At 38.9% G+C, this 19,160-nt stretch overlaps 1 protein-coding gene and 1 long non-coding RNA gene across 3 annotated transcripts; both read left to right on the forward strand.

The window, feature by feature from the left end:
- Nucleotides 1-623: 623 nt before the first annotated feature.
- On the forward strand, nt 624-5,600 carry LOC131014244 (uncharacterized). 2 transcript variants are annotated; one of them, XR_009098116.1, is made up of 3 exons: nt 624-1,222; nt 5,092-5,145; nt 5,265-5,600. It is a non-coding gene; the product is annotated as an uncharacterized LOC131014244 (long non-coding RNA). The 2 variants fall into 2 exon arrangements; XR_009098115.1 differs by having other exon boundaries at nt 626-1,222; nt 5,245-5,600.
- Nucleotides 5,601-6,652: 1,052 nt separating this feature from the next.
- LOC131014245 (protein SCARECROW-like) lies at nt 6,653-8,329 on the forward strand. The gene has a single exon (XM_057942153.1). It carries the CDS (start codon nt 6,773-6,775, stop codon nt 8,189-8,191), a length of 1,419 nt encoding a protein of 472 aa, XP_057798136.1. The 5' UTR covers nt 6,653-6,772; the 3' UTR covers nt 8,192-8,329.
- The last annotated feature ends 10,831 nt before the right edge of the window (nt 8,330-19,160 follow it).

Here is a 19,160-nt window from a genome sequence, read left to right on the forward strand (position 1 = left end):
TGATTTTTGTTTGGGCGTTGAACACCCATAAAATTGCGGGTGACATTTTCTGATGTGGAAATTTTTTGAGATGTAGGAATCTGACATAGATTTGGAGAAAATTGAGTTTGATAAAATTGAGAATTTGGTTGACTTTCGAAATTTGCAAAAAAAAATTAGGAGTCGAATAAGATGTAAAATTTGCAGAATCTTGAGGGTTAGAATAATCTTGAGAATTTTGATGATTTTGAGAATTTGGATAAAACTAATTGGGATTATTTTGATCCATAACTTAGAATGAAAACAAATTTGTGAAGAAAAAACTAAACGAAATGGTAAATTGGCAAGAAATAGAGAGATTTGGTTTGTTGTGAAAATATACAGAAATTAAGTTTTATTTATAGATCTGAAAATAATAAAAACTATAATATAATTAAATTATAATATAATTTTAATATATTTTTTTTGCAAAGAAAGATTATGATAAAATTTTATCTAAATAAAATTTAATGCACCAATTAAACTTTGACACATGGCAAGAAGGGACAATAAGCTACACCATGAGACCTGGGAGTTGGCTGACATACCGGGTCATTGATTTTTGATGATTTTCTATTTAAATTAATTAAAGTTATCATTTTGTTGTATCTAGTGATTCCACATCGGAATCACCATTGTGGGTGGTCTTATATACACACACGCCTCTTCCCTTAATGTTGTTGTGTGTGTACTGGCTAGGTAGAGGTAGGAGTAAAAGTTGACGGTAAGTGTAAAATTATGGTGTGACTGATAAAATTCTTCAGTGTTGATAAAATCCTTCAGTGTTTGATTGATAAAACGTATAGGTTTGGTGATAAAACTTTAATATTTCATTCTATATGGAAAGAAGAATAAAGTTGACAATTGATATCTCTATCATTAAGGAAAGCCGAATCAGTTTAGGTTTGAAATTACCTATTAGTCCTATTTTAAGTAAACCGTGTAGTATAGATGTTAGAATTAGGACTGATCTCCACCATCCGATCATACAAATCTAAGATGGTTCTGATTGGATCCTATTATATATGCTAAAAAGTGTTTTTTATTTTAGCCCTATATATTAAAAACTCAAAATTTGGAAGGGGGCTCCGGCACTGCTGCTAACCCGATTTCAGAAGAAAGATACGGTTACGAAGCAGGCTACAATAGAGCAAGGCCAAACCTCACCTCCTCTGCTTCATATCATGGCGACAACTTGCCATTGGTAAACTCTCATGTTAGTCAAAAAGTTGTGGCCAATCAAAAGTTGTGGCCAAAAAGGGTGTGCGGCTAATAAATCAAAGTTTGCTGCACAATTCCAACTTTGCTTGGTTGTGTTCTTCAACAAATGCGGAAAGCTTCCCCCTCATTTTGCCTATAAATAGAAGGCATGGCAGCAGCTTGTAACCACCCCAAAACCCCCAGAACAACCAGAGAAGGGTGTGATATTAGAGAGAGAGAAATCTTGTGTGAGGATAGCTTCTGAGTGGAAGTTATACACGAGTGATAAAAGTAAGTTGAGAGATAGCCTCTGCGTAGGCAGATACAAAATACAGTGTGGTATTTTTGTTGTACTCCTCCTTTTGAGATTCTCTAATATATTGGTGTGGGTCCGTGGACGTAGGCAGTTTGGCCGAACCACGTTAAAAATATCGGTGTCATTTTTCTTCTGGTTTCATATCGGTCGATATCCAAAATATTGAGTCACACTTGATCCCGGGTGGAATTAGTTGGCGTCTAATTTCCCAACAACTGGTATCAGAGCCACGGTGGTGGCAGATATTTTCTGATGTTTTTTCGCTGTTACTATTCACGTGAATAGTGAATTTCGTGAATAGTGAAATTTGTCGGCGGTTCCGGTTTGTCGACAAAAGGTGTTCTAAACACGGTGGTTAGCTGAAAAATCAGAAACGATCCAAGGAGTCCAGATCGAGTGGGAGCAATGTCGACAGACGATAAAATTTCCAAAATTGATAAATTCAACGGTGTGAATTTTGAATTTTTTGGAAAATGCAAATGGAGGATTACTTGTACCAGAAGGACCTGTATAAGCCCTTGAAGAAAAATCTAGAAGTCAAGGACGTGGACGGAGCAAGTCAAAGAATGGCATGCAGAGCTCCACGAACCACAAGAATTTCAACAAATCAAAGTCTGTTGAATGTTGGAACTGTGGTCAGGTCGGGCACTACAGAACGCAGTGTAAAGTACCTTCAAAGGGAAACGAGAAAAAGACCGAAGCCAATGTTGTGGCTGAAGGAGAAGGACGTGAGACATATTCCAGAGTTGAGGAATAACTTGATCTCCATCAAGCAATTGTAGAGAGAAGGATGTGATACACACCTCTCAGGTGATTGTTGGAAAATCACTAGGGGCGCAATGATTCTTGCACGTGGCAAGGATACTGGCAGCCTATACACAACGATGAATGCGTGTGTGACAATTGCAGTTGCTGATAGCAAGAAGAATGCAAATTTGTGGCACCAAAGACTTGGGCACATGAGCCAGAAAGGACTCAAGTATATGCATTCGAAAGGGAAACTACCAGAGCTTCAGTCAGTTGATATAGACTTTTGCGAAAGTTGTATCTTCGGGAAGCAGAAGAGGGTGAGTTTCAACACAAGTGGTAGAACTCTGAAGCAAGTAAAGCTTGAGTTAGTCCACACAGATGTTTGGGGTCCAGCAAGAGTTTCATCCATTGGCGGAAAGTCTTACCTTTGTGACTTTCATCGATGACCACTTGAGAAAGGTGTGGGTTTACTTCTTGAGACAAAAGTCAGAGGTGTTTGAGGCGTTCAAGAAGTGGAAGGACATGGTGGAAAATGAAACTGGCTTACGGATAAAGAGATCCGATAATGGCGGAGAATACGAAGATATGGCGTTCAAGAAATTTTGTTACCAGAATGGCATCAAGTTGGAAATGCCAGGGACCCCACAACAAAATAGAGTCGCAGAACGCATGAACCGGACGTTGACAGAAAGAGCTAGGAGCATGAGGATACATGCAGGACTGCCAACATAATTTTGGGCAGAAGCTGTCAACACAACGGCATATCTCGTTAACCATGGGACATCTGTACCATTGGAGTACAGAATACCGGAGAAAGTTTTGAGTGGCAAAGAAATTAAACTTTCTCACTTAAAAGTATTTGGCTGTGTCGCGTATGTACACATTAGTGATATTGCCAGGAGTAAGCTCGACTCCAAATCACTAAAATGTATTTTCATTGGATAATGGTGGAGATGAGTTCGGGTACCGTTTTTGAGATGACAAAAACAGGAAGGTCATCCGAAGCAGGGACGTAATATTCAATGAAAATGTGATGTACAAGGACATGAATGCAGTGCAGTTCACCGACACAACAACGGAGGATCCAACATATGTTGATCCAGATGATACTGCAGAGTGCAGTACATTGAAGCAAACAGATGAAAGTTCGCAGACGGAGGAGCCCAACTCTGAGGCTGATCCACCACAGTCTCCAGTTCCAGCTCTAACTCCTATTCCTAGGAGGTCATCTCGACCTCAGGTTCCTTGTATCGAAAGTCTTCCTGATAGTGTGGTCAGGTAGCGAGTTCCGTTGAGTGGTAACGGCGGTGCAAGATATACGAATGTGTACCCCCAGTGAACTCACGATTGAATCCGGTGGTTCCTTGTATCGAAAGTCTTCCTGATAGTGTGGTCAGGCAGCGAGTCCCGTTCAGTGGTAACGACGGTGCAAGATGTACGGATTGTCATTCGAGGGAGGACATGATGTGGTCCTTGGTTTGAGGGGAGAATTTAGGAGAAGCAAAGCGAATTCTCGGGATGAGAATTTACAGAGACAAGCAAAAAGGTGTTTTGCAGTTGTCTCAGGCCAAATACGTTGATCGAATCTTGCAAAGATTCAACATGAGCAGTGCTAAGCCGGTTAGCTCAGCGTTAGCTAACCATTTCCGCCGATGCAAAGAGCACTCTCAAAAGACAAAGGAGGAAAGAGACTTCATGGCTAAAATTCCTTACGCCTCAGCCGTTGGAAGTCTGATGTATGCCATGGTCTGTACTAGACCAGATATCGCTCATGCAGTGGGAGTTGTGAGCAGATTTATGGCAAATCCAGGAAAGCAGCATTGGGAAGCAGTAAGGTGGATATTGAGATATCTACGTGGATCTACTGATAGATGCTTGTGCTTTCGACGAGGTGATGTAGCACTACAAGGTTTTGTAGATGCAAATTTTGGCGGTGCGGTAGATCGCAGGAGAAGCACTACCGGTTATGTCTTTACAGTTAAGACAGAAAGACTGCTGCGTTGATCAAGGTGTGAAGACAGATTGAAATCAGTCTTCAAGTGGGAGATTGTTAGTCAAAAAGTTGTGGCCAATCAAAAGTTGTGGCCAAAAAGGGTGTGCGGCTAATAAATCAAAGTTTGCTGCACAATTCCAACTTTGCTTGGTTGTGTTCTTCAACAAATGCGGAAAGCTTCCCCCTCATTTTGCCTATAAATAGAAGGCATGGCAGCAGCTTGTAACCACCCCAAAACCCCCAGAACAACACCAGAGAAGGGTGTGATATTAGAGAGAGAGAAATCTTGTGTGAGGATAGCTTCTGAGTGGAAGTTATACACGAGTGATAAAAGTGAGTTGAGAGATAGCCTCTGCGTAAGCAGATACAAAATACAGTGTGGTATTTTTGTTGTACTCCTCCTTTTGAGATTCTCTAATATATTGGTGTGGGTCCGTGGACGTAGGCAGTTTGGCCGAACCACGTTAAAAATATCGGTGTCATTTTTCTTCTCGTTTCATATCGGTCGATATCCAAAATATTGAGTCACACTTGATCCCGGGTGGAATTAGTTGGCGTCTAATTTCCCAACATCTCAACATAATGCTGACGGTATTTTATCTAGAAGGATTCCCCACGGTTTGTTGTGCACTATCCAGAATTCCATTTCATAACACATAGCAGACATTCATTATCTATTTTGTGCTACTGTGGAGAGATATTTAAACTTCTTGTTATCATAAGCTCCCTAATTAATGATGTTTTAATTAATTCTTTGGTATTGTTAAATAATCTACATAAAATGAATATATAATTAGATTGCACATTTGTGCAGGCTATATACTATAATTGGATGACCACAGCCTCTTCTCAATAGCATATGAAACTGGTGAGTCCTCTTCTTCTTCTTCTTTGTTGCTAAATCACACTGAGCTTATGAATTCAAAATGATGCATAAAGTACATCTCATTCTCAATTCTCAATAAAGCTTCTTGAAAATATGAGAAGATATGGAGATGGAGATGGAGGAGCAGAAGAGATGGGAGCACCAACTATATGAGAAGAGAATTGAAGCTCAGATGATCAGATGGAGGGCGTGAGACGAAGATGCATGAGCTCTTAGCAGGAGGCCCTCGATACATTTTATTGGCTTGTTTTGGGATATCCACCACCATCTTCATGATTATCATTGATTAATTTGTTGTTCAATTGATTATGTATTCGTATGAGATTAGCTCAATAATACTTTAATGATGAATTCCTTAAATAAAAGATTGTTGTTGGATTTTGAGGAATATTGAATTGTTTGATTTTGAAGAATATTAAATTGTTGTTGGATTTTAAGGAATATTGAATTATTTAATATCTTTTATTATTGCTATTCCGTATTATTGTTGCTAATAAAGATTTTTTAATTTTTTTTAAAGAATATATAATTAGCGATAGAACTACAACGAAAATAAAATAGCTCCAAACCAAGCCCTAATTAACGACGAAATTAGCTACGGAATTATTCTGTCATTGGTGCTATCACAAACAAATGACAACTGGGTTTAGCGATGGAAAATTCCATTGCTAGTACGTCGTTAAAGCTAACGACTTTATGTCATTAAATATTTTAGCAACCATGATTCTAGATTCGAAAATTTTTTGTTGTTATTCTGTCACTAACGATGATTAGCTACGAAAATATTTACTGATTTAGCGACGAAAATTTTTATTGCTAATCGACTATTTTTTTTGTTGTGCTACTTTTAAAAATTCCAAAGGAATTCAGTGACCCCCTGCCCATCTCCTAGTTCCACCTATGGAGATTTTACATTTTTTTAATTATTTTTTATATATACAGATTCTTATAATTCTAGTACTGAAACGTATGCATATAGGAAATTGCACAATCTTATAGAAGATCCGGTGCATTTAAAAAAATTTCTTTTTTCTAGTGACATATATAATATGCGTGTGTTGGTCTAGCGATAGGAAGTTAATATCCAAGACTTGAAGTTTTGAATTTGAGTCCTCCGTCGCGTGATTTTTAAATTTTCTTTACTTACTTATATAATTTATCTATCATCAAAAGAAGAAGAAGAAGACATGAAACATAATATCAAGTTATTAAACACACAAGCATAAGATTAGGTAAAGATGTAGCGAGTAGTCTTAATTAATTGATACGGTCCTCAACCCTGGTGACCAAGTAACATCAAAGGTTTCTTGAAATAGAACATAAATAGATTAAATTATTGTAATTTAATAAAACCTCGTAATTATTACACAAAAATCACTACCAAACCGACGTGTTTTGTTGGCATTTTCCCATTAACTTGTTCCATCTGTCTTACTATGCCGGCCAAACTATCTCCCTTATTCTAACTCCCTTATTCCCTTCACATCTCTTTAAATACTCGCCTGCACTCCACATTTCCACCTCTCTCCCATTATTTCATTTTTATTTCTTCACACAATATATATTCATTATTAAAGAATTGAATTCCTGTTTTTGATGTGTTCATGTAATGCAACCTCAAGAGCAGTTGAACTACTCTGGAAATTTATTTTCCGAACATCTCATTACTAAGACTTCCGACAGAAGCGATCAGCTCTCCCAATGGGTCGAACACGTCACCAAGCAGCTTATAGAAGACCTTCCCGAAACCGATCACGACCTCACGCCGACCTACGACGACGGCGGCGCCACCGTCGCCGCTCTCCTAGGCGAGCTCAGCCCTATTAGAAAGGCCGCCAGGAAGAGCTCCGACGACAGCCCGGGCTCCACTCTCCCGACCAAAGTGCCGGCGGATGAGGTGGCGATGAGCCTGCTGACGCTGCTGTTCGAGTGCGCCGTGGCGATCTCGCTGGACAACCTCGGCGAGGCCCACCGCATGCTGCTCGAGCTGTCGCAGACGGCGTCGCCCTACGGCGCGTCGTCCGCGGAGCGGGTGGTGGCCTACTTCGCCAAGGCTATGTCGAGCCGGGTGGTGAACTCGTGGATCGGGGTGTGCGCCCCGATCCACGTGGACTTCAAGGCGGTACACGCGGCCTTCCACGTGTACAACAACGTGTCCCCGTTCGTGAAGTTCGCCCACTTCACCTCCAACCAGGCGATCCTGGAAGCCTGCAGCCGCCACTCCAGGCTGCACATAGTCGATCTCGACATCATGCAGGGCCTGCAGTGGCCGGCCCTCTTCCACATCCTGGCCACCCGGGCGGAGGGGGCCCCTTACGTCCGGATGACCGGGTTGGGAAGCTCTATGGAGCTGCTCCTCGAGACAGGGAAGCAGCTCTCCAGCTTCGCTCGGCGGCTGGGGATGCAGTTCGAGTTCCACGCCGTCGAGAAGAAGTTCGGGGACGTGGCGGATGTGTCAGCCCTGGGCATCCGGCGCGGGGACACGCTGGCGGTGCACTGGCTGCAGCATTCCCTGTACGACGCGACGGGGCCGGACTGGAAGACGATGAGGCTGCTGCAGGGGCTGCGGCCGAGGGTGGTGACGCTGGTGGAGCAGGAGATCGCACACGGGGGGTCGTTCCTGGACAGGTTCGTGGCGTCGCTGCACTACTACTCGACGATGTTCGACTCGCTGGGGGCGTTCCTGGCGGGGGAGGACGCGGGGCGGCACAGGGTGGAGCAGTGGGTGCTGCACAGGGAGATAAACAACGTGCTGGCGGTGGGGGGGCCGGCGAGGAGCGGGGAGGATAAGTTCAGGAACTGGAGGAGCGAGCTGGCGGGGAGTGGGTTCGTGCAGATGGGGATGAGCGGGAATGCCATGGCGCAGGCGCAGTTGATACTAAACATGTTCCCGGCGGCGCGTGGGTACAGGCTTGTGCAGGGAGATCATGGAACCTTGAGCCTCGGATGGAAGGATACCAGCTTGTACACTGCCTCTGCTTGGACTTCACCCAATCATCACTTACATCACATGCATGCACCATCCTAAATTAATCTTATATATACTATCATTTCTTACTCTTATACAACGCAGCCACAAATTAAAACTACCGAGTGTATGTGTATTTACATTGGGGCTTCGAACTGGTTTAGATCGAATTCATTCATTCTAATGTTTTGTTGCTCACAACTATCTCCTTTAAAAAAAATCCTTATTCGAATACTTAGGAATATTTAGGGTATTTTTCATGTGAATTCGAATATTATTTTCTTAAATGGTTAAAGTGAAACACTGAAATATTTTCATGTAATCTACGTACATATATATCTACTGACAAAACACTTATTATTGGTATTATTATTTTATAAATTACACAAAAATCGAAACTCAAGTCGTACGTTCATGTATTTTCCTTTTTAACTCCAATAAATGAGCAGCACCCTAGTCTTTTTTTTTTTTTTTTTTGATCAATTAAAAATCTATTAAAATACTGGGGCGGTACCAGGAGTACCAAAAACATCATACAAGTGGTGCGTACTCGTTAGAGCACCACAAGGTAAAAGGAACATTGGACTCGACCACATGGAAGATTTTGTTCCAGCTCCAAAGCCTCCCTTTGACCTCATTAACAAGATTTGACACCTCCCAATTCTTGTTCTCAAACCTACTCTCATTCATATACTTCCAGATCAGCCAAACAGTCCCGATCCAAAGAGCTTTAAGGAAGTTCTTGTTTCTCTTACCTCTTCCTCCTCCAATGAAAGACATGAAATGATGTTCGACTTTTTGTGGTTTAGCCGTTTTCATTCCGATCCATTGATTGATTTTGTCCCACACGCGGTCAACTTTCGGACAATGGAGAAAAGAATGTTCAGTTGTTTCCTCCCTCCACACACACGCATTGCACCACTGTTCTTCGGCTGGGATGAGGACATTCCTTTTGAGAAGGTTTTCGCATGTTGGCAGCCTGTTACAAATGCTTCTCCAAGCTGTCACTCTGGCTTTGTTAGGGGCCGGTGCCGTCCACAGTTGTGCGCTAGCTTCAATGTGTCTCCCAAAATGATCACCTTCCGCCTTTGCGCACTCCTCATAGGCCGCTTTAGTCGAGAATTTTTCCCCCGCTGCGTCCTTCCAGCTCCAGCCGTCCTTGAGGTCTGGGCAAGGAGAAAGCGCCCCAATCACTGAACGCAAATTTTCCTCCATCTCTTTCTCCCTCTCCCTCAGCTCCCTTCGCCACTTGAGATCCCACACCCACCCTTCCTCCGTCCATTTCCCAGCCTCCTCCACATTACCATCTTTAAAGAGGCTAAGATTAAAAAGTCTAGGGAAGAGGATCTTGAGGTTGCTGTTCCCCACCCACGTCTCACCCCAAAAACTAACCTCTCTACCATTCCCCATAATCCTTTGAATATTGCCACTAAACCACTTTTCTTCCTCTCTCCCCACCCTCCCAACAATTTTCGACCACCATCCCTTCATCCCGCCCCTTTTCTCCACCCTCCACTCCCCCCCTCCCCTCTTGACAAATCCCCGTACAAGGATTTAATCACCCTGACCCACAACGCCTCCCTCTCGACCAAGTACCTCCACACCCATTTAAACACCAAGACCTTGTTAAACCATTCAATGTTTCGAAAGCCCAATCCCCCTTGAAGCTTGTCGACACACATGTCTTTCCATTTGAACCAAGCAATAGACCTAGACACGCCACTTCCCCCCCACAAAAATTTTCCAAAAACGGAGTTGAGGTCGTGAATTACCGATTTAGGAATGAAGGAAAAAGACAATTGAAACACTGGGATGGCTTGAAGGACCGACTTCACAAGAACGATGCGCCCTGCTAAAGAAAGAGATTTCTTCTTCCAACCTCTGATTTTCCTCAACACTTTTTCCACCACGCAACTCCATTCCACACTGCTATTCATCCGTCCCCCAACCTTGATACCAAGATAATTGAAAGGAAGAGATCCCTCCTTACATTTGAGATAACCTGCCCACCTCCTTAAACGCGTATTTTCGACACCCACTGCCATCAAGTTGCTCTTGTCGAAGTTGATTTTGAGCCCTGAAAGGAATTGGAAGAGAAGAAGGATCCTTTTAATAAAAGTCACATTCCCCTCGTTAGCTGCCAACAGGAATATTGTGTCATCTGCATATTGAAGATGTGACACAGAAATTTTATCCATCCCCAAAACAGCCGGAGACACGAGCTGGAGATCAGTAGCTCTCTCCATCAAGGCATTTAACCCTTCGGCGATGACTAAAAAGAGGAAAGGGGACAACGGATCCCCCTGCCTTAGACCTCGTTCCATTTTGAAGACACCTGTGGACGATCCGTTCACCAGCACGCTGCCTGACGCCGAGTCGAGGCATCCCTTAACCCAATTACGCCATTTCTGATCGAAGTTCATAAGACCGAATAAAGCATCAAGGAAATCCCATTGAACGGAGTCGTAAGCTTTAGCAAAGTCGATCTTGAAGAAAATACGACCAATCTTCTTTTTCTTTGCTTCCGCAATTGCTTCGTTGAGAATAACCACACCATCAAGAATGAACCGTCCTTTGATAAAAGCGCACTGTTTGTCCGAGATAATAGACCCCATCACCATTTTCAGCCTCCCTGCAAGGATTTTTGCAATGATTTTGTATAAGCTATTGATCAGGGAGATCGGTCTGAACTCATCCATCTTCTCTGCCCCTTCCTTCTTCGGAATTAGAACAATGAACGAAGTATTGCTTCCTTTGGGGATCCTCCCGTTCTCGAAAAACTCTTTCAGAACTTGGAGAAGATCATCCTTGACTGTCGACCATGCATTCTTCCAGAAGGAGAACGTGAACCCATCTGGACCAGGACTCTTGTCGCCACCACAGCTCCACACCGCTTCCTTAATCTCCTTCAAATCGAACTCCCTGCACAGCCAATTCCGCTCTTCATCAGAGATTTTTTTCTTGAGGAAATCGTTGGGGAGGTTTGGCAGAACCCGTGTCCTTTTTTTGAAGAATACTTCGAAATGTTCCCGTACTTTGGATTTGACCTCCCCTGGATTAGACACCCACTGATTTCCAAAGTATAATCCCAAGATTTCATTCTTTTTCCTTCTCCCAAGAATCGCTCGGTGATAGAATCCCGTGTTAAGATCACCGCTTTTGAGCCACCGAACCTTAGCTTGCTGTTGCAAGACCCTTTGTTTGTCTTTCAGCTGTAGGAAAATATTCGCTTGGATTTCATTTCTTCGAATGATTTCGGACTCCTCAATTCCATGCTCTTCATCTTTGTGGTCAAGAGTTTGCAATTCAGTCTTCAAAACCTGTATCTTCTCATCAATATTCCCAAAAGTGGATTTATTCCATTCTTTCAGTTCCGTTTTTAATTTCTTCAATTTTTCACTGACCACAAAGCATCTCCATCCCGTCATTCCGTCCGCTGTCCACACTTTCCTAACTTGTTGTTCAAACTCCGGATGTGACACCCACACATTGAGGAATCTAAAAGGCCTTGGTCCCCAATCTTCTGCTTTTGACACCAAAACAATAGGGCAATGATCCGAAATGGTGCGTTGCAGACCACGTCCCATCGACCCCTCCCATTGACGCAGCCACGCGTCGTTAACCAAAAACCTATCCAGTTTACTTTTACACATCCCATTCGGCTTAAACCACGTAAATTTGCGCCCTTGAGATCTGATTTCTGTAAGGCCGCTATCACCGATGAAGCTGTCGAAGGTTCTTGCATCTGATGCCCCATAAGAATCCCCACTTCCGACTCTTTCTTCCCGCTTCCGCACCGCGTTAAAATCCCCCATCACACAGACACCGCAATCGGCATTTTGTTCCACTATATTTTTGATAACATCCCAAAGTCTAGATTTCTCTTCCGAACCAACTGGTGCATAGACATTAATGATGCAACACCCAACATCATCTTGAACCCATTTTCCATTCACCACCACAGCCCCGCTCACGTCCCATTTGCTAGAAGCTTGGAAAACGTTTTTATTCCAAGCACTAACCAAACCACCAGACCGCCCTTCAGAATTCCGAACCGCAAGATCAAAATTATCAAAACCCCACCAAGAGTTACACACCAATGAATCAAACTCAGTCATTTTTGTTTCTTGAAGGCAACAGAAGTCAATCTTTTGCATTTTTACAATCTCACTAACATCTTTCTGTTTCCCAATACTCCCAAGGCCCCGAATGTTATATGACAGTAAATTCATGAACACTTACTTGGTTGACTCCCAGCTTCTGTCCTCACGCTGCCTTCCTCTTGGTCCTCAATTTGCGCGGCCATCTCCTGATCTGTAAGTTGGCTTGAAAGCCCCAAAGCTTTCCCTAATTTCCAGATTTCCAAACTTTCGGTTTCCAAATCCGCAATGAAGTTTCCCCAACCGTTGTTTTCTCCCTTTGTTTCGCACACCTTCTTCGATTTCTTGCTCTGTTTCTTTTTGTTATTTTCGAGAGCTTTACCAGCGGTATCTTTCTCGGTCATTTCCTGAAGAAAAAGTCTTCTCTCCTCACCTTCTGACTGTCGTGGTTGTCCCTCGCGTTCTTTGTCTTTCTCCGATCCAGACTCGGCTGAAAGCCTCGTTTCTTTGGCAAAACCTTTTAGTCATAGGAAATTCTAGCCATACAAATAAAAATATGGAAATAATAGCATTTCTGACTAAAATACCCTTTTAGTGTGTAACAATATAAAATATACTATTACACACTTTTTAGAAACGAAAAAAGTGTGTACACTTTTACATTATTACACACTTTTCGCAGTTACACACTTTATGTTATTACACACTTTTGCGAAAAAATGTGTAACAATATTAAGGGTATAATTGTACATTTACGTTAGAAAATGCTAGTTTTTCCATATTTTTATTTGGGTGGACATTTTTTCCTTTTCTTATACAAGAACGGCTAATTGAGCCCATTAACTCATAAATGAATATAAATATTTAGGGTATTTATGTAAAGTTGTTGGGTTTTTAAATTAACAATCAATTTGTATTATTTCTGAAGTTATACAAAGACCATTAAGAAACAAGTTAGTAGTTACCCAAAAGACCATAAATCAGGCATTTTTTTAAAAAAAATTAGTATTTAAATGTTTAAGTGTGTTTCTAATTTTGTGTTTAAATGAGTATCTAAATAATCGATGATTTTGAATTAAATTTAAATCAAAAATTTAAATTATTTAATGACATTTATTTTTAATATTTCATTTATCATTTTTTTATTTTACATTTTCAATTTTCCGTCTATTAACTGATTTTAAAACCTGGATTCATAGAGAATTAAAAACTGAATGAAAAAACATGATTCGATAAAATTAAATGAAAAAGCTGAATTAAAAACAGAATTTTTTTTTGAAGGGAAAAAAAAACAGAATTCAACAAAAGGAAATTTCATTAAATAAAAAAATTGAGTGCTTTACATACGTATCTACTGCTCCTAGTGCGGCAAAAAAAAAAAAGTGGCGCCACATTTTCATCCCCAAAATCTAAAGTTAAAAACTTTCAAAATTCCCACCCAAATTTCATCCATCAACCCTATAAATCCCAAACCAAATACACAATCCATAACACTCCTAAAAATTATGAAGAACCTTCCCGAAATCCTATAAGATTTTCAGCCATGGTGAAGAACCTAACAACCGAGCAACAAAATCAGATAGTGCAATTTATTCTCCTTTTCACGACAAACGGTGTCAAAGCAGTGGGAGGCTGTAAAAAAATAAAAAGAAAGAGAAGAAGTTGTACATCTTGTAAGTGGTAAGAAATTTAGAAAGATAAACAAGATTGTGCACCTTGACATCAAATTACTTTCTAGTCTAGAATACAAAAAAAAAAAAGCAAAATAAGAAAATTCATTGCTGATTTAGGACAAAGCAAGACTGATGTAGGGAGATGGGTGAATGGAGGGCTGATTAAAGTTCATCCTCATCCATTAAGCCTGATTTAACAACACCAAATAAGTTGTTAAGATTGAGATTCTCATTAGAAGCCTTAGAATTGGACAGGGTACTCAACAAAAGTAGATTTCAGAATATGCACAACGCCGTGTATATTGATGAAAAGTGGTTTTATATCACTAAAGGGCCGCATTGATTTTGTTCAGCCCGAGGGAAGGTTGAGCCACATTGGACAGGTAAGAGCAAGAAATTTATTTCGAAAATTGTGTTTATGTGCGCTGTTTGTAGACCACTATTTGCATAAATGGAGAAGGGTTGTTTGATGGCAATATTGGAAAATTTTCATTCACAAAGCAAGTACCAGCAAAGAAAAACAACAAAAATAAGATTGCAGACACACGAGAGACCAATACTATCGACTCTATCACAAATGAAGTGATTAAAGAATGTTTAATCAACAAGGTATGCAATGTGACACTAATATGTATGCAATGTATGTCAAGGTATGCTTGCTGCTCCTCAAAATTGCTGCTGTCAAGAGTTGGAGAAGATAAGAGAGGAGATAGAGGTTGGGTCGCATTATGCTGCTATTTTTTATTTTTTTTTATAATCTTAGTCTTTTACTCTAATTACTCCTATATTATTATTGCCCATTTAAATTAGGGCTAAAATTCATAAAGCCCATAAATTCTCGTAGCTCATATGTATGAAAAAATCGTATTATAATTCAGTCTGGAAACATGCACGTCTCGCGATGTGAGGCATCGTCTCATCTCCTCGGACCACCTTGGCGAGGTGGAGGAGCGCGTTTAGGGGGCAGGGGCTAAATGGCGCCTTTCAGACGGGATCATGCTGCACCGCTTCAAGGCGACGTTTAAGCGTCGTTTTTAATTATTTTTTAAAACATTGCCCCCTCTAGTGGCGGATCCACGTGGAGACTAGGGTGGGCGAAGCCTACTCCCAAACTTTCAATTTTTTTTTTTAAAAAAATCAATTTAATTATTATTTACACTAATATATATATATATATATATATATATATATATATATAGGGTTAGCTTATATTGAGATTTTAAATATTTTGAGATTTTGAGATAAATGAACATATCAATAAATTCTTTGAACATAACCAATATAACTGATGAACATATGAATCTATTTAATTTATTTAAAAAACACGCCACTTGTAGGGATTGAACCCTAGACCAACGCGCGTTCATAAAAATTAATTGACAAGTTCATCAAAATGTACTTATATGTTCATTTATCTCAAAATCTCAAAATATATATAAATCTCAATTGAACCAATTCCTATATATATATATATATATATATATATATATATATATAATTTGTTTAAATAGTTTCTATATTTAAATCAATTAATCAACTTAATTTGGTACCAGTTAATAGATTTTCAATTTTAATTTTAATAATTTGTGTAGATAATTGCATATTTCTTTATTTAAAGGTAATTAATTTAAGTATAATACTAGCACGTATCTTACAAGTGTAGATATTGATGAGTTAAAAGTCAACACCTATTCTAAAGCAATAAACGAGACAAATATTTACGTGGTTCGATCGTTAGATCTACATCCACTAGTGAGTTTTTGAGGTTTTTCACTATAATTGGAGAGTTTACATTTTACATGGTGAGAAATGAATTGAAAGTCCCCAAACTAATAATAAAATGTCCTATTTATAGCCATAAGAGTAAACCTAGGGCACTTGGGCCCATTTGACCCTTAATGCCCATTAATTTAAATAATTGGGCCTAAGCCCTTATTACATGAGTCTTGAGCTTGGAGCTGAGTCGTTGAGCTGCCAAGATAATTCTCGATTTATGCGTGTCATCCTTGTCAAGTCAGCATTGCACAAAATATTTGAAATAATAATAATAATTATGTCAATAATAATAATATAAAAGAAAGATTTCAGCCATGTTAATTGCACAACGTTGATGCTGATTTTACTGTTCATCAGATATTCGCATACATGCGAGTATATATTAAAATATGGTAGTCAAATTTACGTGGTTTTGTCAAAATCTTGATCATTCATTTGATAAGGCTCCAACTATAAAATAATTTCATCTTCATTTCAATGCTACTATTTTTGTCAGAGCTATTTTATATAATATCAAAAATTTATAAAATTTTATTTTCTAAATATAATATTCTAAAAAATGTAGATTGTAATAGAATTTGACTTGGGAATAGTCTCCAAACCCTCATACAAATTTAGCCCCCTTTAATGTAAATTTTTGGCTCCGCCACTTGCCCCCTCGTATTATATTACATATTGAAAATGGAAATCAAATCCAAGGCTCGCATTCTTCTGGCTGACTTGACTCGGGCGACTTAGGTCCAGAACCTAGGGAAAGAGACGAATCCTGGGGGTATAATTGATGTTTGCCATGAAAATTAACGAGGACATTATGGTAATTTCTTATTATATAAAATAAAATAAAATAAATAGAGAATGTAGAATAGAATCAATTTGCTATCTACCCCACCAACTCCAAAAAAAATATAATATTCGTTATGATTAATTAAAGCATTGGGAGACAAAATTATATGATATGCTATCATTGATAGAAACTCATTAAACTAATCCACATCCACATACATAGGATTAAAAAATAATTAGATGGTAATACACGTTTGATTAGTAGGGGCATGCACGTTTGTGAGTGGAAACTACATACCATCACACGCTTTCAAGAATAATTCCTTCTTTTAATGTAAAATACATCTTGAATATATACTGAATAGGTAAAATACATCTTGAATATTTACTCAATATTTCAATGCGATGTACTATGAATATCGAATTTAAATGATATATTTAAATAAATAAATATAAATATTAAATAAAATTAAATATAAATAAATGTAAAGTATGTATTAAACATAAAATAAAATAATTCACATCAATTACTCAATAAAATCCTGAATTTAAAAACGTATATTTTCAATTTTGTATAGGTGTAATGTTAATTATAGTTATCAAATAAATTAAAATTACTGATAATGAAAATTTTCATACACAAAATATAAGTTGTAAAAATTTAATGAAGAGAGGGAAATAAAATATTTCAAGTTCAATTTTTTTTCATAATTTATTAATTTTAAATTTATTTTTGATAATTTTATACCATATTAAAGATTTTATCACGAACTTAAATTTAAGATGTATATTAAAAAAATCATGAATCAAGTTGATGATGTTTAGGAGGGGGGGCGGGGGACAAAGAGATAAAGAATAGAAAAAATGGTGGGAGAAGAGAGAGGAAAAGGGAAGAAAAAGTTGGAGGGAAAAAACTCATTTTTTATGGAGTATATTATATAGATTATGTCCCTACATAATTATTAATTTAATAAATTCTTATATTATTGGTACCATTAAATCCTTATTTAATATAATTAACGGATTTTGTAACTTTTTTGTTAAATCCTTATTTTCATTTTTTTTAAATGAAAATACTTTTGATTGTTTCTCTGCCCCCGCTATTTTTTAGTGCTGGTTAGGATGGGCCAACTTGGCTATTTTAACTTTAGGTTCAGATTTTATGATGATAGTTAATAGTTAATTTGTTTTGGTTAGCTTCCGTTTTGATTGTATCTCAGTTCTCTTCTGATTGTAGTCACTTTTGGGCTACGATAATGTATTTCATCTGTCAGTTTGATTTATATTCTTCCTTGTTGATTTTCATGGATGTTGTCACTTTTAGGCAGCGTCATGTATGAAATATTGGTTGATGTTATTTACTGGTTGAGGGTTTGCCTAACCCCTCACCCTTTGGGAGTTTTTTCTTCATTTTTTTTTATTTGATTTTTATTTTCAACAGTGATCTATTAAAACAAAAAATTAGTACATGCGCCAAACGAAATAAATTTCATAAGTAAATGCCCCTTTAAATGTATTTTCCCCTCCTTGAATTATTTACTATACTTTCTCAGTCTACGAAAAATGTGAATTTTTTGTTGTTGTGTTCCGTCCGCAATATATAGGTGTGAGCATCGGTTCGGTTCGGTGCAAAACTGAACCAAAAATCCAAAACTGAAAATCGAACCGATGCTAAAAAATAGCACCGAACCGCACCAATTCTAGGTGCCAAACCGATGCCAAAGAACAGAGAACAGATTTTCATAACGAAGAAGGGGGAATAACTACTACAAATCTTCACTAAATAATCCATTTAACAGATGTGCAATAACAAATCTTCACTTACGTTTAGGGTTAGGTCGCGCCGGAAGAGGGACGCGGGGTAGTCGCCGCATCTGGACTGGAGTCGGCGCCGCGTCTGGAAACTGGACGGGGGTAGTCACCGCGTCTGGACTCTGGGCAATCGATTGGCGGAGGCTGGCGAGTCGCAGGCGAGTCGGCGACGAGACGACGACGGGCGGACAGCGGGTAAGGACGCCGAAAGAGTGGAAGGCGAGTGAGAGGGAATCGGAGATTGGAATGGAGATTGGAGAGAGCGGCGCCTAGAATGGAAATTGAAAGGGAGTCAGATTTTCACTTAGGGGTTCTTTAGGTTAAAATTAGAAAATTAAATATATATTATAAAATATAAATATTTAATAAAATATTACTAATATTTATCGGTTCGGTTCAGTTTAAAATCGAACAAAAAACTCAAAATCGACACCGAACCGAATTTTTTTGATTTATCAAACCGAATCGAAAACCGAACCAATAGAATTGGGACCGAACCGCACCAATAAGGTTCGGTTCGATTTTCAGTATCGGTTCAGTTTCTGCTCATCCCTAGCAATATATATGGTGTTTTCATTTTGGTACACACTCTTATATTTTCAACCACATTCACCATCAATATTTATAACCCTTATATGTTTAACATATTAATCTGAACATTTATAAAAGAATTATCTCACAAATGATTTATTAATTACCTAATCAATTTTAATGCATTCTTTTATTCACTTTATAGTGTACTAATTATTTATTAAAATACGCGATCGGTGACCACCAATCACACCATATTTTTGATACATGGAAAAAGTATATGTTTTTTTGTGGCATCAAAGAGTTATTGATGAAAATTATTTATTACCATTGTGAGTTATTTTAATAAGATAG

The sequence above is a fragment of the Salvia miltiorrhiza genome, chromosome 3, assembly GCF_028751815.1.
Source record: "Salvia miltiorrhiza cultivar Shanhuang (shh) chromosome 3, IMPLAD_Smil_shh, whole genome shotgun sequence".
In the NCBI taxonomy this organism is placed as follows: Eukaryota; Viridiplantae; Streptophyta; class Magnoliopsida; order Lamiales; family Lamiaceae; genus Salvia; species Salvia miltiorrhiza.

Coding starts and splice junctions, on each gene's coding strand:
- LOC131014245 (XM_057942153.1), top strand. CDS start 6,773: ATGCAACCTCAAGAGCAGTTGAACTACTCTGGAAATTTATTTTCCGAA.